General features: G+C 45.5%; 1 protein-coding gene across 2 annotated transcripts in view; it reads right to left on the bottom strand.

Moving 5' to 3' along the window:
- LOC142582827 (venom metalloproteinase BumaMPs1-like) overlaps nt 1-21,669 on the bottom strand; it is a 42,719-nt gene continuing 21,050 nt past the window's right edge. For both annotated transcript variants that reach the window (XM_075692886.1, XM_075692887.1), the window contains 7 exons: nt 20,885-21,018; nt 12,550-12,587; nt 12,199-12,307; nt 11,070-11,237; nt 7,954-8,098; nt 1,453-1,581; nt 1-160 (listed from right to left, as the gene is read on the bottom strand). In XM_075692886.1, coding sequence (XP_075549001.1) covers nt 77-160; nt 1,453-1,581; nt 7,954-8,098; nt 11,070-11,237; nt 12,199-12,307; nt 12,550-12,587; nt 20,885-21,018 — 807 coding nt within the window. In that variant the 3' untranslated portion in view covers nt 1-76. The remainder of the gene's footprint in view (nt 161-1,452; nt 1,582-7,953; nt 8,099-11,069; nt 11,238-12,198; nt 12,308-12,549; nt 12,588-20,884; nt 21,019-21,669) is intronic.

Raw genomic sequence — 21,669 nt, 5'->3', positions numbered from 1 at the left:
TGTTTGACCGCCCCAATTGCATACTGGACGCTGTGGATGGCGTGATTTATTGTCTATATCCTTCAATTTAGTTATTTCATGAGACAGATACTTCCAGATCATTTTCAAATGTCCACATGGGTCGATTCTTGAGAAGGGTGCATTCTCCATTTATGCACATCTGCAACATAAAGACAGGCATGTTACTTAGTTGATCGATTGACGTGCACGCGATGGTATTGAATTCGCCTCAGTATCATACTGCAGTCCTGCGCTGCCATGTCATGATATATTGCGGCTCGCAAGATGTATGGCGCAATTGATTCATGTAGTTTATCTTTCACGGCTGAGCGTGAGGTATACGCGCACGATCTGCGACAGTGAAACCTACCCTTGGACAGAGGTGAAACTGATAATCCCTCGTAAATTATTGTTAGGTGGATGTACAGTGAAAGTTATTAGATTGGCGCTGGCCTTCTCGATCAGTGTCTTAAGCGGCGCAGGAATAGTATACACAGCGAATAAAGAATTCTCTAATTAAAAAATTAAGTATAATATGAAAATCAGCAAGGTGGCCGCAGTTTCTTAAAATAGAAAATGGTTGTATGTTCTACGAGTATCACGGAAGCAAAAAAAAAAAAAGGCCCAGATGGGCTTCTCAGATAGAAAGCTTCGCAGTTGAGAAAAAGAATTACGGGATATAGTCTGGCTGCGAACCCTACACTATACTTACGGACAAGTTCCTGTGGCAATGAAGGAAAAGCTAGGAAGGCAAAGCGCACAGAAGAACGCTCGTCAAAAAGTCTCGCATTCTTTCAGCCTCAGTTTCAGCCGGGAAAGGGAAAACATAATCATCTTATGTACAACGGCAAAATGAGGCAGCGGACACCACTGATTGATACATTTTATTTTTATTTTGCTTTCTTTTTCCGCGTTTAGGCAAGTGCGAAATGGTCGCTTCCTGGCAGCTACACTGGTTACCCAATATCTGTTCCAAGAAGCGGAAAGCGCTTTCAAACACGGCCTAACTACTTGACGCACCAACTTGTGCGTAGAAGCTCGACCCTTGTATCTAATCCCTTCATTGCCACAGAACGTTGCCTGCGAATATGCCATTCTTTACCGGGGCCAGTCGCTCTACCAGCTAGGCCAACCAAGGTGCTGGCACGTTAGATGGCAAGGCAAGCTCGAATACGCGACAACTCTAACAATAACACCCAGTAAGCAAATACTATATGCAGAAATACGCGACGTTTTCTGGCTAGAAAAATTGTTACTCACTGTCGTAGACCAGCTGATAGAGCAACTGCCAATGAAAAGCGGTAAAAGAAATGACAGAATTTTTAACTGCAAGACTTTCTGGGGAGTCCGCGTGGGTTTTATTTGTAGCTTCGTGCTACTTGACATGTAGAACGATTTTCCTTCTCGTGACTATGAGTAAAAAAAAAAGAACAACGAGCTTTTCTGCGTTACCCTGCGACTGCCCTTTTCGCACTCAATGCCATCTGGAGCATCGTCGATCATAAGTCTTCCTGGTCTTGCTGGGTCCTTGCAAGTAATCATGCACTTCTCAAGTTTGTATTCTTTGAGGCCTTCCCAGGGCTGAAATGAAATTTGAATGTTTATAAATTCCATTTTGAAACATGTTTGACAACTTCTTCGATTAGAGCTGCAAATAGAGCAGATTATAACTGCATTTAGCGGCAGTTATACTATTGTACAAATGTCTATAAACTTGTCTAGAACGCGCGATGCTAAATGCGCCGGACTGCGCAGGCAGCATCAAGCAATGACGGATTGTGCGAAACCGGCTGAATATGAACATGCGAAGCTACGTCTACGAGATGTCTTCACTAGACCTGCTGGTGACCTCATGCTCTGGCAGCTTTGGCCGTCAGGAGCACTGGCTGCGTTGGCGTGCTATGCAGCAACAGCGGAAATATCGCAATCCGGAGCGCTACAGATCCTTTTCGCGGAGCGGTTTGCTTTAAGAAAACGAGATGGCGCTTTCGGCGGTGCGCCGCACGTTTCCTCAGCGAAAGCGCACCAATAGGAAACCATTACCGCTTCTGCCTTGCTAAATTGTGCAATGAGCTGTCGGAAATCTAACTAGGTGGTTGCTAACGCACCGTACTGATCTATTCGTGCCGCAACATGTGAAACAGCGGCAATACGGCTGCAGTAGCTGGTTGTAAGAATAGTGATTGACATATTAAAGGGACCCCGAAACACGTTTAATCGAAGAAGAGAAATGCATTTGAAGTTAAGCTAGTTCAGAAATACGTTGCTGCATAACGTATTTCAACGCGCTCAGCAGAAGCGGAGTTATTGGCAATCAAGCGCGGCTTTCAAGCACGGGTTCCGCTCCTTCTTCAATGCTTTCCACTGCGAAGCCTACGGCGGGGCGGGGCATGCCCACAACGCTTCTCTTTCTAAATGTCACCGTGGCGCGCTGTTCAAATATGATTTTGGATGTTTACGTGGACGCCACTACTTCCGATTCTGGCGCCTACGACACACCAAACGTAAGGCAAAGCGGTTGTCTTCAGCGAGTCGCAGTGCGCCTAACCAGTGGACACGTCACGGCACCCCTGGCGGCCGCGGCATCTACGCTACGTAGCAGACCGCAGCTACAGGCTACTGTAGTGCATATGCGCAGCATTCGCTTTGTGCACGGTAAGGCTTGAGTGCGTGCTAGCGCTCATATGCTACAGTCTGACCATGCTACATGGTGCATATCGGGTTTGTCCTTCACCAGCTTGACCGACGTATAGTAGCCACATGTAACTCGCGCATTTTTGAAGCACTATCAATTAGACTGCAAAGGTGACTAACCAGAAGCGGCCAGGAGTGAACGCACACTGCCAAACGTGCATGTGGTCTGACCCTGGTTGAGTGTTCAAAACAAGTCGAAATTAGCGAGACCCTCCGACTACGACTCCGTAAGTAGGGTGGCCAAAGTTTATTACAAGTTTTATTTTTATGCAGGCGTGCGTGGCCGAGCGTACGTGAGCATGCAATTGTCAGCTTCTTCCGGAAGTACGTAATTGTTATCAGAATTCAAAAGCACATTTTCGCTTAGTTCAGCCTGTTTATTGAACTTCGTCAATAAATATAAACAGTAACAGCAGCAAGAAGAACACTGATCCGAACAACCTTCTTGATTGACGTCAGCTGTTGGCAACTAGCAGCCGTATATGGAAATTCGATTTGTTACAAAACAAAGTCACCAGAAGGGAATGAGGATCAGGCTTCTGTAGAAAAGTGAGCGTTTGAGATAAAGGTGACGCCATGCTCCGCTTGCCAGCTTCACGCGACGCGTATGACATCAAGAGAAACTTTTTAGCGTGTCCGCTATCCCGGCAAACTGGGGCGGTTTGGGCGGGCGGATTACCGGATGGTCGGGGGCGTCCGCAGCTGCCGGAGCTGCCGGAGCGGGAGCTGCCGGAGCGGTGAAGCCGCCTGGTGTTGTAGAGATCAACCAGACAAACACAGAGCTAAAATTGCAGTAACCTACTTTATTCTGCTTCGCTGCTGGTGCAAATTTCGGCAGTGGCGTAATTGTGTTCACAGTTACGCCGCTGTCGAAAACTTACACCCCAGCTAAGAAGAATATAGTAATTGGCTCTGTGTTTAGGTGGTTGAGCTTTGCACCACCAGCTGGCGCCACCAATCTGGCCGCTCACGTTTATGCCCCCTGACCATCCGGTAATCCGCCCAAACCACTCCAGTTTGCCGGAATAGCGGACACGCTAAAAGTCTCTAATAGAGACTTTTAGCGTGTCCGGTATTCTGCCAAGCGCGGGCGGTTTGCCGGTTTAGCGGGGGCGTAAACGTGAGCGGCCAGATTAGTGGCGCAAAGCCCAACCACACAAACACAAAGCTAATTACTATATTCTGCTTAGCTGCTGGTGTAAATTTTCGACAGTGGCGTAATCGTGTTCACAATTACGCCGCTGCCAAAATTCGCACGAGTAGCGAAGCAGGATATAGTGGGTTACTGCAGTTTTAGCTCTGTGTTTGTATGGTTGAACTCTATGCTACCAGGCGGCTGCACCGCTCTGGCCGCTCACGTTTACGCCCCCGCAAATCCGGCAATCCGCCCAAACCGCTTCCGTTTACCGGAATAGCGGACAAGCTAAAAGTCTCTGATATTTGGCCGAGATGTTCACAGCAGCGTATACGCTATCCGCGAGTTACGTTTGTTTACCGAGCCCGAAGGATGGTTGAGGACCCCTTTACGAATGAAATGAGTCTGTGGGATCAAGTTCATGGACCGCTGCTACATAAGGACTGCTTGTGTTGCCGGCCCTTCGCGATGCACGACTCTCCTCGAGGATAAAAGAATTCACTCGTCCGCCGGCGTTGTGTCACTAACCTCCAAGGAAAGGACTTCAACTAAGGAACGTTGGAAAGAGTGAGTACCACTCGCTACACATTAACAACTGGCATAGTAAGTTTCTAGAACGTTATCTATACGCATCTAACACTCAAACTTACGCCCACACTATCGCCAACGTCCAAGATTGAGTAAGAGGGCGCACGCTTGAGTTAAAGGGCAGCTGAAGAACTTAAAAAAAAGTGAGCTTTTATCGAATTATTATAGTTTTTCACCCCCTGAATAAGAAAATCATAGTTTAACAGGCTAGAAGTCGCCGCTACTCGGTTTATTGAGAAAAAACAAGCCGCAGCCTCTGCGGGAGACGCCACGCGTTGGTTGACGGGCTCTGATGGCGAAGATGATCGTGACGTCAACCTAGGTATCGGCGGGGTGCGTGATTCGAATAGAGCGCCCACGTGAACCCTGCATGGACGTTGTACTAGCGCCCCGTCCTTCGCCGCTACGCTTGGCGCGCGAGGACGGGGCGCGAAGCGTAGTTCACAAAATAACTTCAGCAGTTGAATTATACATTGGCAGCCTTCGAAACCACGGTAACTCTTCCAATTCTAAAACCTCTTCAGCTTCCCTTTTAACGCTTCGAAGCATGGGTGACGGCGACTACACCGACAGCACAGTAATATTCGAAGGTCAAGTTTTCGTGACATTTCACAGAGTAAGCGAGTGACTAGCGATCATACATGTAAGCTGCAAGCCATTACAAAGTACAGAACATCTACGTTCCAAGCATTGTGCGCAGCAAGAACGCATCCATCGCAACTGATCACACCCGCGAGTGATTAAGCAGAAAATAAACAATCGGATAATAACTGCAACGGGAAATTTTTCCGAGTCAGAAACGCGACAAGCTGCTGCTACAAAGTGTTTGCCAAGTAAAAAACGAATGGCAGAACACTAGTCCTGATTTACTTCATTAGCGGAAACCTTGGACAGCTTGAAATACATTGATAGCTTCGCTTTTAGCACAAGCCCCGTATACGCTGCTCGCGCCGTTTGGACAAGGCATAATCAGCTCCGAAAACGCTTACATGTCCTTTGAAGCTGTGGCCAAACCTTCGTGTTGTTCACCCAGTCACCGCCTACAACATATGCCGAGCCGAACCAAATCTTTGCTGAGATGCACCGGCGTCATGCACATCCATTGTAAATACCGAGGCAACGGAGGCAGCTGCGGCAGGCAATGGACTCGTCACCGCGTGATCAAACATGGCGGCGCCCACGGGATCACCGCGGAAAGGTATGTTCACGGATGTTTCGTACGCATAATCCAGAACTAGCTTATGCCTGTGACATCGTTGTGCCAATTACTGCATGTCTCTAGTGTGAACCATACCTCCTGTTTTTGCGCGCGACATTGCGGTTGTACGCCGTCGGCAGCTGATGCCCTTAGAACTAATTTCTTCGTTGACGCCCCATGAACTGATTTTCATGAACATACGTAAAGCATGGGCTGTAGCTCTAGCGTGATTATTTGTTTTGGTCTGCGTGCAGCATTTGTTCCAAGAATGACGCAAGCACAAGTGAGAGTTGAACCTTAAGCGCAGGAAACGTTCATTGCGCCCGTCGGATGGTGACTGACATTTCCGTTTTTGTTTCGCGTCGCGGCACCGTAGGCAGCGCTACTGATGGAAATGCCAGATTCCACAATATCAGGCGACCAGCAGGGCGAGAGAAGACAAGGCAACGCGTAAATGTAGCCGCATGTGCCCACATTCAGTTGGTTTCGCAATAAGCTGTTACCGCCAGATGTCGCCAGGGCAGTCTGGGACACACAGCTCCCGCATTCAAGACAAGCGTCGAGACCTTCGTATGTGTACGGTGCAGCCCGTTGAAGTTTGTAACAAAAATAATAACACGGAGTGTTTCATCATAATGCCCAATCATAGTGTCATTTTTCGAATCTGCTACTTAACTAAAGTATGTTGTAAGGCTTGTCGTGTTAAAAGAATTTCTGTCAGAATAATCCTGAAATATATTTCTAAATTTTTCGAGGTATCAGCTATATTTCGATTCACCATCATCTCATGGAAACGAAATAAGAAATTAGAAAAATAAAGAAAAGGAACGAGTCATTCAAGTCTTAACCATGTTGCTCTGAGGGGAATCTGACTGTAAGAAAATAGAAGGGTCATTGTAAAGTTCTTTCTTTTATGCGCAATATATCAAAGTGAGAGAAAGAACAGACATTTTGAAGTACTTAATTAACATCTTTGGTAGTTATAAAGCCCCGAAATTGCGATGTCGGCAGTGAGGGACGTGATAATGGAGGACTGCGATTCAAATTTCACCGTCTGGCTTGTTTTTCACGACTGTAATGTAAAACACGAGCGTTGTTGCATTCCAGTTTCATTTTTACGTGGCCACTATGGCCGGTATTTGATCTCACTTCTTCACGATCCTCAACACAACTCCCCATCTATTCAGCCATTGCGACGAGAAACTGTGCACCATGGTGCATTTGAATTTCGATGAATTTTTATCACCAACCACGTTTCTATTTTTTGGATATGTTTCAAACAACTACGAATGATTACCAGCCGTCTAGGTAAAATAGATTCGTAAGTATAACAGGAATAGGGGATTATGTCGTGCAGGTGCTTTGTGACACGAAAAAAACAATAAAGTACAGAAACTTTTCTGAGGAACTAGCATATGTCTTTCTGCCGTAATGCACTGGTGGAAATCTGTTCTTCTTATAGGCGCGAAACACTGTCATACTGTCTAAGGTGTAGTGACCAGCTCATTTCATAACCATCCAGCCGACATGCCTCACTTGAGGTGGGTCCCTTTGTTCACACGCATCTGTTTCGTCTCTCCCTTGTCATACTTCTTCTATACTCTGCTCACTTCACAGTAAAGAATAGGAAATATGTTTTTATGGCTGAGGTTGGCTTTTCTGACATTCCTCTATAAAATACTTGTACTGCCAAACTGCTACCTCTGGGAATATGTCTCGGGCTGTAGTTTGCTTTTTCATGCGTTGACCTGCCACTGGGGATTTTTCTATAAAGATTGTTTTGCAAGATTGTCATCTCCACCACGCACTACGATGCTTTCGTTTCCGTCTGCCCGTGTGGCTGCTTGGATTGCGAGGTCCCACCAAGCTATCCCAAAGCCTTTTTCCTAATTTCTTGGCAAAGTTATTACAGAGAAACATCAATATTTAAATTTTTTTTTATCTTACAATAGCGCCGTTAACGTTTGCTCTTGACACTTTTTCACTGTCGGCTCTAACTTTTACAGTTTGACACTTCTTACTGTGAAGGATGCTCATTAGCTTTTTGAGTGGGTGTGAACTATACCGAAGTTAAATGTACTTTTTACTGCTGCTTAGTTCAGCTAGCAGCAGCAATAAGTTACCGCCATTGGTTTGTATGCACGAATTATATTGCCTGAGCTTAAACTAAAAAAATGCATAATAATTACCTTCTGAGGCATACCTTTAGGCAATCGCACTTATGCACCTCAAAAAAGTTTCGCAATAATATTGTTTCATTTCGTTTGTCAATGTTTTGTCTACCTCCGGGCTTGTATGCCAAGAACTCCAAGTAAATGTTTTTTTTTTCAAAACTCACTTCTTGGTAAGTGGTGCCTTTGACATCCTCATGGCTGCGCTGGCAAAATTCATCAAGTGAAGGGCGAGTCTTAGAAACGTCATCATAATAAATCTTTCTTGTTTTTCTGTACATAGTTTTGGTTAGGCACTCTCCGTGTGAGCTCCTGTTAAGAATAGCAGTGCGTTGAAGATTAATGAAAAGACAAAATATAATAATAATGCGGACAAATGAAAGAGGCTACAATATTTTGTGAAAATTAGTTACAGTGTCTCGCAATTAATTGAGACAAGCTTAAATATGTATAAGCAGCTATATGGAGCCTCCCTGAGCTCATGTCCTGAGGTAACATTTAGACATACCCTCTTTTTATCTTGGCTGTTTACAACTGCTTGTCATGAGGTCAAAAAAAAAAATCTCTTACATAAAAGGTTAAGGCGCCCACAACATTTCCGTACACCTCAAGGAGTGTTTGTTGGGCCGCCATTTTGAGCGATCCAGAGCCATGCAAGATATTTAAGAAATGCAGCCGTATTTATTAAATCAGTAGATTTTGCGTCATATCTCTACCCGCAAAAGGTGCCCTCAATAATTCTTGAGCATGAAAAGCATATTTACAACAAGACTGTAGTACAGTAGAACGGCAGAAAACTGAGCTAGTTGGTAAGAATTTATTATGCAAAGAAGGGGTAAGGCGTGCAGGCACGGATACAACAGAAGAGAAGTGGACAACACGAACGCCGACTATCAACTGAAGGAAGTACTGAGGTGAAAAAAGAAAGAAGGCACAAAATTCATCTGCGCATCCTCTGGAATGGTAGCACCACGTGTGAATCGGGTACACGTTCCGGTCTACGTGAGAGGTAACTGTTAAGGCATTTGATCTCTACCTTATGTAAGGTAATAAAAGGCTTACTCACGCACGCACTTCCACCATTACTGATATGCCATGCCTCGACCATAAGACGCGATTCTTCATTCCTATGCCTGTAAAATATCGCGCATTCATCTAACTCAGGCATGCAGTTACAATCTTGGCAGTCTTGGTAATGTAAGGAAAGATTAGAAGGTGATCCACCAGTTAACTACCTTTTGCGTTCCATTAGCCTCTGATTGATACGCAACCCCGTTTGCCCTACCTAGAAATGGCCACAGCCGAAGGGAACTTTATACTCTGCACCCACACGACAGTCAAGTAATATTGTTCTTCTGGATGTGCTTCACTGGACAAATATTTTTTCCCCCTTTCACCTGCTCCGTTTTTCTCTGCACGTCAGCGCATATCTTACCTAGCCTTTTAGGAGCAGGGAAAACAACATTAACACCATACCTACTTGCAACTTTTTGAGCCTGTGCGTTACTGAATGAATGTAAGGAATAGCCACTACTCTTTTTTTGCTATTAATGCTTTCTGTAACCGCCTCCGTCCCCCTCGAGATCGACTTCTAAAGGCGTTCAGCCACAGTGGCCACTGCTACGCTAGGATAACCTGCTTCTAATAGGCGCTGGACCTACGCATTAAAACTGGCACTAAGTTTGTGCATGCACGATCTGGTGAGAGAAGACTTAAGGCGCAACATGGCAATTCCGTTTTTTACTACTTCGGGATGCTTGGATTGAAAGTTTAACGATGGCTTCGAAGATCTAGGCGAGTACTGCCAACACACGTTGTTTTGTTCAAAGACAAAGGAAATGTCTATGAACTGTATTACGCATCTCTGAAGAAATTCCTTAGTGAACTTTAATCCTCCTCCATTAAGGTTATATTGCTCACTTACTGAGGTAGCAGCGGAATCAAATTCGTCCCAATTGCAGAAAATCAGGTAATCATCAACGTAACCATTTACCTTGATAACACAATCGCCCAAAGCCTTCTCTAATCTTTCCCTACATTGCCAAGATTGCCAAGATTGTAACTACACGTCTGAGGCAGATGAATACGCGATATTGTAAACGCATAGGAATGAAGATACGCGTCTTATGGTCGAGGCAGGGCATATCAATAATGGTGGAAGTGCGTGCGTGAGTCAGCCTTCGATTACCTTACATAAGGAAGTGATCAAATGCCTTAACAGTTATCTCTCACGTAGACCGGCATGTGTACCCGATTGACACGCGGTGCTACTATTCGAGAGCATGCGCAGATGGGTTTTGTGTCTTTTTCCTTTTTTGGCCTCAGTGCTTCCTTCAGTTGATAGTCGGCGTTCGAATTGTCCACTTCTCATCTCTTGTGTCCGTGTCTGCACGCCTTACCCCTTCTTTGCATTACTGAAGTAGACGTGATATACCGTACTTTGGACATATGCACGAGACTTTCACGCAGAGCAGGATGTGGAAGAGGCGTCTCTTGCTCTCCTATACCTAGAGTGTACACAACTGCCTCCAGTTATTTAAGTAAATAATTTCCTAATGGCATAGTTGGGGGCAAGCCCGCACAATAAGTGTTCGAAGCTAAGCGCAACACTATCGAAAAAAGAAACTCGTCCGGCTTGACTATTTGATATTTCATTCCTCAATAAATCCTGTGAACACGTGCAATCTGTTAGAATTCAGAAACTACGGCACGCTTGGGGAGATCAATGATTGGCGCGAGTTTGGGAGTCCTCGCGGGCTAATGTTTTTCTTTCAAAGCGCCAAATGTAGACAGGAACAGTAGCGCACTCCTGAGCTCGGCAGTATTACGTGTGCAAAGTGATCATAAAGCAGGTCAGGCCTATAGTGTCTATAGTGGATTATCTCCGGAAATTGGGACGGAAGCTGGGCATTACGATTTAGCACTGCAGTTAAGAAATTTTAATTTTTCTCACGTGAAATTACAACATCGTGGAAGCCAAATACTGTGGTTCAAAGCTCAGAAACATTCTTCGTCGACGCAATGACATCTTTAATGTTATTACTATGTCATCGACAGATGCTCGGGAGACGAGCCGCTGCGAAAAGGACGGTGAAGTGTCTCGACTCTTGGCGCGAGCTAGTGTAGCAAAAATAAAAGTATAGTGAATAAGCTTCTCCATTTTCGATAGGTTCGTAAAATGGACCGTTTCGCGGTAGTGGATTCACTTTATTGGAACTGACGGAATCTAACATATGGAGCTTCAATTAAACCTTTCCTTACTATATCAAAGGAGAGCACTTACAACACGAACTGCGCAACTTGGACGGTACTGCAATAGGAGAAGGTCGACCGCATCATCGTTCCCAAGATAGGTGTCATAATGTGCTTTTCATACGGAGGGCACTGGCTCGGGTCTGCCTCATAAAGTTGTCTTTGTGGAACTTCTGTGCCGTCATGGTATGAGCCCAGTCTGCATTCAGAATTTTAAATGTTAATATGATTACATAGTTGTTATTCGCTGTATTGATACACAATCAAATGGTTTCACGTAAAATGCCATTTCTAGATTAAATTAACGCAGAATGCCCATGCAGATTGACACCTTTCTAAATGTAACTCCGCTCTCAAGGTCTGCAATCGATACGACGTCATAACTGCCTAAATATTCAGAGCACACACATAGCACTTTGACATATGTGTATATCAATAACATTTTAAAGGACTTTGTTGCAGGTCATGACAACCAGTGCCTGCTTATCTCTCAGAGCTTCCTGTGTAATAAAATGCCGTTATATCTGCTTTTCATGACCAAAGTTCTTTCATTAGTTCTTTCTGGGAGAGGCGAAGGTCATGGCAAAGCTCAAGCTTCTGTAAGCGTGTTTACGTTTGTTCAAGCAAGAGTGTCACGTAAAAGGCACGGGGCCAGAACAATGGAATAATTTTTTTTTCTTCAGTACCTTCAGCTGATTTTTAACGGCGCTGGGTACGGACTTGACTTACACGCCACTTAATATGTCGCCATAATCTAGCAGTTGCTGGAGAAGAAATCCTAAACGAAATACTTAGATTCGAGTAAAAGGGAGTGTAATGGTGGTCTAGAACTGCAGCCTACACGCAGCTGTAATCATACTTTCGCAATTTCCACGTGATCTGCACTTAATAATATTAGGAATAAGCAAAATGTAGGCAAATAACTGGCCATCGTAAACCACGGTGACCTATAGTAAGACAAATCAAAGCAACCGCGGCATATTACGTCGATGTAGGCTGTAATAACGTACATATATATTTATAATTGCCAGAAAACCCCGAACAAGCTTTTTTGTACACGTAAGTGTGTTTGAAGAAGTTGATAAACGCTATCTCTTCAGCGTACTGAAAGGTTGCAGAGATTTTTGGAAAACTGTTTGCGAGCATTGTGCTCAACTTACAAGTGTCCGATTTCGTGCGCAGTGGTGTGAACGCTGCTGAACGTCAACGGCACGTCTTCAACAATCGCCGTCTTGGACAACCCGCACGCCCCTTTTAATGACGCAATACCTGAGAATCGAAAGTGTGAGGACATCCACGACGTCTGGTGAGAAAACACAGCTGTGAGATCGCAGGAAATGACGAAGCGCTTCATCAGACAAAGCAGCGTACGAGTCCCTAAAATTACAAGGTAGCCTCCGGGCAAAATACTTATGTAGGTCTTAATGAGTTTGCAAACCTAAAACCATGTTGCACATTGAGCGCATTCCAACTGAAAAGAACATTTTCTTCCACTTATTTTCAGGGCTCACCGACAATGGACTTAGTGGATCTCGTAGCCAAGTCACGGCTGCAACAAAAATGAAAAACGGGATTCAGAAAGTAGGATCGAGAAATGCGTACATTGTTCTACACTTATCTATACTTTGAGGTGACATGTTCACATTCCAACCAACCGACAGTTCAGATAATTTTGTTTTTGCGTGCCAAAAAGCCATACTCTCTCTTTTAGGAGTACTGAAGTCTCATGCACATCTGATAGATAGATACAGAGAGAGAGAGAGAGAAAGAGAGAGAACCCTTTAACGAAAGGCAGAGATTTAGCCGGCGTACAGACATCGCTGACATGCTACTCTGTGTGAGGAAGGGAATTGGGGAGAGAAAAAGCAGAGGAGGGAGGCGCAAAAGAAGAAATAAGTTTAAAAAATTGGGCATTGAGTTTTCTGGCTCATGGGCAACGGCGTGCTATGGTAAAGTCCTTCAGTGTGTGCACCATCCTACAATGAGGTGACAGAATTAACTGCGTGAAAGGTGCATGAGAGTGACAGAGTAGAACTAAAATTTGTCGAGTTGACCAATGCTAAATATGTGAATAAAAAGTTCATAGCACGCCTCTGTTGGTTGGGGTAGGCTAAGGGACCTAAGACACAGCCAAAGGACAAAGGTCTCTGTGTAAGCGAGTGCATGCAATGCTCATAGGACGCATGCTCGTCGGCATACGCTGCACACTCAAACAGAATCTGATCCATGGTTTCAAATGAGCCACAGTTGTTGCTGTGTGGGACTTGTCACTTGACCTAAGCGGTGCCGTAAGCCGTTTCTGTGGGTGGTGTTCAGGCGAAGGCGGTGATATAGAGTTTCCAAATGGCGAGGAATGCTGGATGGGAGTCTGGATCTGAGATATGGTTCGACTGAGTAGAGGAAAGGGTAATGTTGGGTCGGCAAGCTCCACAGCTGATCCTTTTCTTCAGAAGCAAATGTTTTAACTAGTTGAGAAGCATCAGATCAAGTGAAATAAATCCGCTTATAGTTTTGGGTTGAAGACCTCTGCGTTTAGACCGCTTTATTTGCTTTTTCGTTGGCCAGAATACGACAATGAGCCGGTATCCACTGACATTTGATACAGTGGCCTGATGCAATGGCCAAGTGATGTGAGTACGCAATGTAGAAAGAAACAGGCTGATGATTGTTTTTTTAACAGACTGCGCAATGTTTGTAGGGCTCCTATAGAGTCAGCGAAAATCGCCGATTGATCAGGCGCTCGCCGCAGTATACAGAGGACAGCTTCTTTGACGCCTGAAGCTCTGCTGTTGTTGAGGATGTCCTCCGCTGCAGCCGATAAGAAAGCATTTGTCTTGTTGCGGGCGCATAAAAGACACAAGAAGAAGTCTCCCGAGTGGTTGAGGCATCAATGTAGACGTGGGTGTGCTGAGTATACTTCTCGCCTAAGTAGAGGAGAGTGGTCTGCAGCAGCGTGGCTTCTGGCATGCAACTCTTTGTCCTGTTTACGCCGGGTACAAACTGTTTTATATCTAGAGGCGAAAGTGACAGCGAGGAAAAGTCGGGGCAGTAATTTCTGTGGCTGAATAATCGGAGGAAGGTGCAAGATTTGCACAGCTTGGCCAAAGCCGGACTTACTGTGGGTTAAGTGAACGCGATAGATGAAGTACTTTCCTTGGAGCACATGCCGAAGATGGGTACTCACTGCTTCTTGGGAAGCAATGACATCTAGCAGCAGACATCCTGCTTCCGCTACTGTTCCCGAGGCGGATGAGCTCTCGGGAGGCCCAGGCAAATCCGCAGGCAGTTGTTCCGCGCGGCTTCTAGAGTCACCTTGTTTGGTGGTGATAATCTCTGAAAGGCTGGCAGGCAATTGCGCAATGTACCTTCAATATAGACTTTATCAAGTAGTACCATTGAGCGGCAGTTGGAACCCCATCGTGTTCCCGCGATAAACTTGAAAACTTGCGATGCTGCAGCAGTCTTCGCACGTGTTTTTTTCCCCGTACACCAGACAAAGTTTCGGGCAACTGAACTTGTTACGAAGGTCACGTCAATGCTGCTGGTAGCCGTCGGGCTTTTGGGGTAGGTTATACTGCCGTCATTTAGAGGTTCAATTGAATGGTTTGAGAGAAGCTCTGCGAGCTTGGCTCCTCGTGCACATGTGTTTGAGATGCCCTAAATTTCATTGTGAGCATTAAAGTCTCCACAAATAATATGCGGAGAAGGTGTCATTGCAATCAGGTTTTCAAGTCTTGAAGCGTCGAATGGCCTGCCTGGCTCAGGCTGTACTCCAATGAGTGTATTATTGTTGGCCTATTAATGTTATGGCACATACATATTCATTGTCACTGTGAGGCGGAATATCAACCATGGAGGCCGGGATATCCTTGCGAAAGCCTATGAGTAACCTGCTGATGTCATCCGGTCGCTGTGAATGATGAAAATAGTACCCTTGCATTCGGAAATCTTCCTCGACGCACGCTTCAGAGATTACTATGAAAGGGAAGCGATACGCTCGCACCAGCTGCCGGAAATCTGAAAGTTTCGAGACCACGAGTGTTCCACTGGGATGCATGTGCGAAAAATATTGTGGATGGTCAGCTCAGGTCACGCTGTCGTTGCAGAAGCGATGATTATTACTGTGAGGTAGAAGGCCCTGCGGAGCGTAGGATGCCGACACCAACGGCTCCATTGTAAGGACGGCTTCTACCTCTGGGAGACATCGTGACCAGGGGTTGGCGCGGACAAGAATTTTGGGGGCTGTAAACAACATCGAAATCAAGAAGCGTGCAATATCTTGTTCGGTGCTTCCGTGTTGCTGCTTTTCTCAGGTCATCCTGTCGTGTTGTGGCGCTTGAGACTGATGGTGGTAGTGGTCGTTTAGTGGGTCTTGTGCAACACGCTGAGGTAGCTCCGAAGGAGGCAATGAGGCCGCGGGCTTCCCATGTTTCTGTCTGACCGCATCAGCGTATATGTTGCCAGATGTCTTTTGGCTTTGTGATGATTGTTCCTGGGAGTGGTTTGTAGTATTCGTGAAAATCATGTCGGGGTTAGGCGGTGGTTCATGACTCTTGGGTGGTTTCCCTTGTACTTGCTCCACCGCGCGAGCAAGTGTGGCAGCCTTCTTTTTAATGCACCCTCCACATGAAGCAGGGCGGGGAGGGCGCACCGCAGTTGGCGCACTTAAGTTGCGCTCTCGAGGTGCATTCCATGTGCGAATGGGGGCCAGCGCACACTTTGCAGTGCACTGGGCCGGTGCAATATCTCGATATGTGGCCATGCCCCTAATATTTGGAACACTTCCTTGCTGCCATGACGTATTCGGGGACAGGCTAACGGCAGAATTCAAGCGTAAGTTGTTGAGCTAAAAGTGAAACCTTGGCGAATTCCAATATAACAGATTGACGACGTGTCTCCTTGACCTTGCCACCATCTTCAGGGTTAAAAGTGGTGAGCCTCTTTGCCTTAACGACGCTTTGGTCGCGTAGATACTCTTGTAGGTCTTCATTTGAGTAGCTGAGGGGTACATCGTGTATTTTGCCGTAGCTGGCTGTGTATGATTATGGGACACGGGCTTCTACAGCCATGCCACCTAGCTCAGTTACCGTGAGCAAATGGTTAGCGGCGGGCAGTGTTGACACTGTAACCATCAGGCTGCCGTCCTTGTTAAGGCTGTGGCTGAGAACTTTCTCTTGAGCCGACGTTACAACCGCCGATGCAACGATGTTAGGTTTGAATTCCATAGGTTTCCTCCTTCAATGGTAGGCCTGAAGATAACAGGAACACCAGCACATCTTTTTTTCTTGTAGGATACCACCGTGAAGGATGCCTGGTCCATCTTTTCTGCATTTTCGCCCCAAGGTTCTGCTTCGCGCAGTCTCTTGTTCCCAGAGTCCTGGTCTGTAGCTGCTACTGCAGGGCCTGCAGGACTAGCAGTTGCCACCGCTGCCATGGATGCAGCGTGGAGTGCATCAGGCGGTGATCTGTCAGCGTAAACTTAGGATTGCAGACAGATTGGGAAAGTTCAAATATTTTGTTCCTTAAGCATAGAATTTGAAGTTGGGTGTATTTTGCAATTCAGTGTGAGGTCCACGGGTGAACCACTTCACGGCAAGCTGTAATCTTAAGTTGTGAAGTATTTGCGCTTTCCTGCACTTTAAGCATGCTTGAAACGGCCCGTGTACTTTGTCTTTTAAACTTTACCATACCTTACTCCTCATTGGGCTGGAGTACCTAATTCATTTAAGCAAACGAAAATAGCTGGCGCACGTGTGTCGTTGAGTAGAGTTTACGCATAGTGTCGCGTCCGGGGGCCCCTTCATAAGCTCTGAAGGGGGAGGACAAAATTTCGCGTCCCTCTATAATTTTCGAGTGATACGTTCGCACCAGCTGTCGGAAATCTGTAAGTTTCGAGCGGAGACCGCGGGCGTTCCGCTGGAATATGGTGCATGTGCGAAAAAATATTGTGGATGGTCAGCTCAGGTGAGGTGGTTTTGGGCGTCCAGTGAACTTTAATGCCCAGGACATCTGAACTGGATGCCGACTTCCGGACGCACACGTTCGATAGTCACCCTCACTCATGCGCAAGGGGGCTGACAAATGTTGTACGTTTACATACGGGACCTTCTTTCGTTCTTCTCATAAAACCTTTCTCTCTATTATCCTCCTGCAATTTCTCTTTCCTTCTCTTATTTACAGGAATGTAAATTCGTTATCCCATATTCAATCAGAGCCATGTTGGAACAGCATGACGTGGTATAATTGCTGCTGCTTCATGTTCGAAACTGACATCTTGGCTGCGAGGGAAGCGGCAGTAGAGGGCTCGAATTGCAGGCGCTCAGGCGCCACAATCAACTGCACTAAGTGCTAGGCTAACAGAAACTTTTGCAACATCAACACCTCCAGCACACATAAACTCTTACCACCCTCGGCTATCCAAAGTGCGCCAAATTATTACGAGGATGTTATTGTGTTAGGTATCGTCGAAACGGGACTGCCGAGGTAGTAAATCGAACTCGGGACCTTTTTTTTCTTGAGAAGTAGAGATAATAGCAAGCACTTGGGTACCTCTGATCATGTAGTCCCACGTGCGCGTAGAAACTAGCGTGGATACTAGATGGTGTGTGCATGTTTAAAGGATAACGTGACAAATTCCTTGACTAAAGTGTTTAATTTGCTATTTCTCAGTGATATGGTGTCGAAGTTCAAGCCTCCAAGGGAGGAACTTCGGATGTTTGTTCTTTGCATCCACTAGCGAAAAAAGGGCTACAGGCACGGTAGCACACTTGTGGTAAGGATTGCATCAATTTAATCCGAGCTTGCGTCAGAAATACACCAAATGCAAATATATAAGTAATTGCCCCTAAAAAAATACGTAGTGAACTTCAGCATGAACCACTCGTAACAGGCATCGGAAAACGTCAAGCACAGGACGGAGTTCCAGCGCATTGGTAGAGCAAAGCACTGAAACATGTCGACTTTGATGTTATTTTTTTTTTTTGGCTCACGTCTAATTTGATGTCAACCAATTCTCACACAAAACTTATTTCTTGGATGGTCGTAGGGTGATACGTTTAAGGTAAGTGTGGGGAGCTGCTGACATTGCTTGCTCCAATGCACAATTGCATAGCGGTGCTGATGTAGATAACTAGCTAAAACTTTTCCTGGATCCAGTTGTGAGTCCTCTTCGATACTCGAGAAGCAAGAAGTAAGGCAGTCTGTTTCACCTAAAGCGACATTCTCGAGGCTGTTAGTGTGGCTGTTAAAGAAACTACAAATATTTTTCTGCAAGCTGATATTTAGATGGAGTATAAGTGTTTTATTCGGCCGAGTACAGTGACCTGTGTGTTAATTTTATAAACTTTAGAAGATATTGCCATTCGCGTTGCTTTGTTATCACTCATGTTTTGCAACAAGACCGCGCTTTTTGGTGCACATCATTCATTGAAGCACTCGGTATGATTGCTTGCCTAATTTACCCGTAAAAATAAATTCACCGGCGATTATGACACTCCCTAATGCGAAATTTCAGCGCTGCTCTGTACGTGTTTTCAATTTGCGATATATTGGCTGGCGCGGACAATCTGTCTCGTGCGGCACGTCGCAAACGGAGCAAAGTGTGGCGCGACTGCCTAGCTAATCTGACGATCGCGAGAGCCAGCACGTGGATCAGGCGTGGGCGCGGTTCACAGCAGTCTATGACGACAGACCTCCCAGATGGCGCGCGCTATTCTGGTACCATATCGGAGCCATCGTCGCCGCACTATGCTTTTCTTCTCACCGTTTCGCCATACGCTCCTCCGCTTTCCGCCTGATAGTTCCGCTGCAAGCTCCTCTCCGCTTTCTTCCTCGCGTCTTTTCCCTCTCGCCGTTTTTTTTTCACCTCCTGCTGCGTGTCGCGTTCGCTCTCATCTGTTGCTGTGCGCGTTTGCTCGGCTAGGCCGTCGCGGCCGACGTCGACGCCGATGCTCGCCGCAGGAACGGGAGCTAAATAACTCCTGTTCCTGCTGCGCTCTAAAAGAAAAACCGACCGTCGTGTTGTAGAGACGTGGACTGGTTTCGTTGCCTGTCGGCGATAAGAGATCAGACAAACTACATAGCTTCCGGCAAGCAGTGATGCCAGTTATTTACAGAGCGACGCGGGTCAATGCAATAAAAATACAGTTATATTATTGCGAAATTTCAGCGAAAGCAAAGCAGCGGTGATAAATAACTTGAAGTTTCTAGAATAAAAGCAGAGGCTCCCGTAGAAGTGATCCAGTTGATTATAGTTTCACTTGTGATCAATACGAGTGTTCAAAAATATCAAGATACATTGTCTGACCTCTTCGCAGTACTCGCAAATGGAGAAATGTCATCGAAGCTTATATTCGAGGCCAGCCCTCTCAGGATACCGTTAATTTGTTCGGTTTGAATATTCCTGGGGGCGTGGCTTCAGCAAACTTTTCGAGAAGTTGCTGCAGAACATATTCGAACTGGAACTTTGTATCAACGCATTTGAAAGATATAAAAACCAAAAGTTCGATGGAAAGTAAATAGAAATAGAAGGCCTGCTGACGGCAAAATAAAGTGCCAACTGCGTTCACAGCGTTCTGACCTATGTTGGGCGTCGTGGCACGTTGAATCGGTAAGTCCATTTCATGTTTGCGTGATGAACACACGGTAACCTCGATGAAGTATGTTCTATGTACGTAGAGTCTGCACTATATTAAAGCTGAGTGCCCATAATACACGTTATAGTGACGACCGCAGTGTGGTTATCGTGCAGTATGAAACAGACGCGCCGACGCCGCACATCGCGGCATTGTTCTCATGTGGCGATCGTTTAATGCCTGTAATGCCCCTGACAGTTGGGCTACATAGGCAAGCATAGGGCGAAGGCGAGAGGAGTAGCATACCAGCCGTTCACGTTCTTCATCTTAGTTTCGCCAACGCATACAGTAAACATGAGATCTGTCCACCGTCCTGGTTTTTTTTGTACTGTTCTTTTTTTTTTTTTGCTGTCTGTCCGATACATCGACTATGCGACAACACTGACATCTGCGTGACCACACTCGTATATACCATATAACAGCTCACAGATGACACGGATGACATTTTTTTTTAGTTCCGATGAAAATTCGTTTGTCATTTTCATTCCCCTTGCTCTTGTGTTGACGTCATTCCTGACCAGAGGAAACGCCATGCTGACATATGCGATATAAACGACGAAGGCGTCTAGTGTTAAGTTGGCGGGAAATACTAGAAATATCTGAATATTGCGCAGCTATACTGAAAATCCTACTTATTTGTTAACCAAATTCAATGCTGTTGCCCTTGCACGGACGTCATTTTTTGACCAGACGAAATACAATGGTGTCGTAGGCGGTATAAAGGTCGAAGCCGTCGAAGCTAAAGCTTATGAGATATAGTGGAAATATCTGAGAATCATGCGGCTACATTGTGGTTAGCACTTGGTTCTGAGATTAATTCGCACTATGAGTACAGGGAGAACCTGTTAATGTGCAGGGAAATACTAGAGTAAACCATAAGTTTTGGGGGAGCGCCGCATCATGTGACTTTTGCTATCATCTACACATTCAGGCGTGCTTAGCATTTAGACAACGCACGTGTGGTATACTGGCTTTTCGTCATCTGTGAAACCAAACAGAATCGTAAATAATATGAGCAGGTTTGTAATGTGGAGCAGGAAAGGCAGGACCCTACTACATATCATTACTTGTGCGAAGGCGGAAGTTCTGTGGTTATATACGGTAATTGTGATCACCAAATGCAGGACATTGCTTCCGTGACATTCGTTCGGGTTGAGCTTTGCGTCCCCAAAGTTATGAAAAAAACGACAAGGCAGCTTTAGGCCTCTGTTACCTCGTGAATAATACAACGATATCGTCGTTCTTGAAGTCATCCTTGCGTGTGAAGGTAGCGAATTCGTGAAGTGTGCTGTCAAGCAAGGTATTGCGATCACCGTTCCAGTTCTTAATAAAAGTTTCTTTTTCTTTCTGCAAGAATAAAGGGGAAACAATCAAATTTTATTTCAATGCAGAGACTATATTATTTTTTCTTTCGAGAATTTTCTTCTGCTGATTTTACGCCCAATTAGAACCAGTGCGAAAATTACACTACGCTCCACTGTTTTCAGATAATTTCCGCTCAAAGGATATGCTGTGTTTTCGATCAGATCATTTACATATATAGACTGATGTGCTCTGAGGTTCTGCCCGTTAAAGGGGCCTTACAATGATTCTTGCTGTGGCGCTGACTACGCTTCTGATTGTTTTTGTTCGTCTACAGATGACGCACCTAAAGCGTACAGAAACATCAACTCCACTTAATTTAGTTGTTACGGGGAATAATCGCAATGAAATAAACAAAACGAACAGAAAACGACGCACACACAGGTAGGCAATAGGAACTTAAGCGCTTGCGTGTGTCACCTCTACCTGCGTGCGCGTCTCTCTCTCTCTCTCTCTCTCTCGCTCAATTTTCTCAACAGCTGCGGAAAACCAAATAACCCAACATTTAGTCATTCTTAAAATGCAATCTGCTTATGTCATCTGAAATAAATGCAAAATTCATGTAATGTAAAAAAATACGTAAATGAAAACTTGCTCTTAACTATTGTACGAGAAGCCGATCTGCTCTCACTTTAG

This window comes from Dermacentor variabilis, chromosome 5 (genome assembly GCF_050947875.1).
Source record: "Dermacentor variabilis isolate Ectoservices chromosome 5, ASM5094787v1, whole genome shotgun sequence".
Lineage (NCBI taxonomy): Eukaryota > Metazoa > Arthropoda > Arachnida > Ixodida > Ixodidae > Dermacentor > Dermacentor variabilis.
This window is presented reverse-complemented; position numbering and strand designations above follow the sequence as displayed.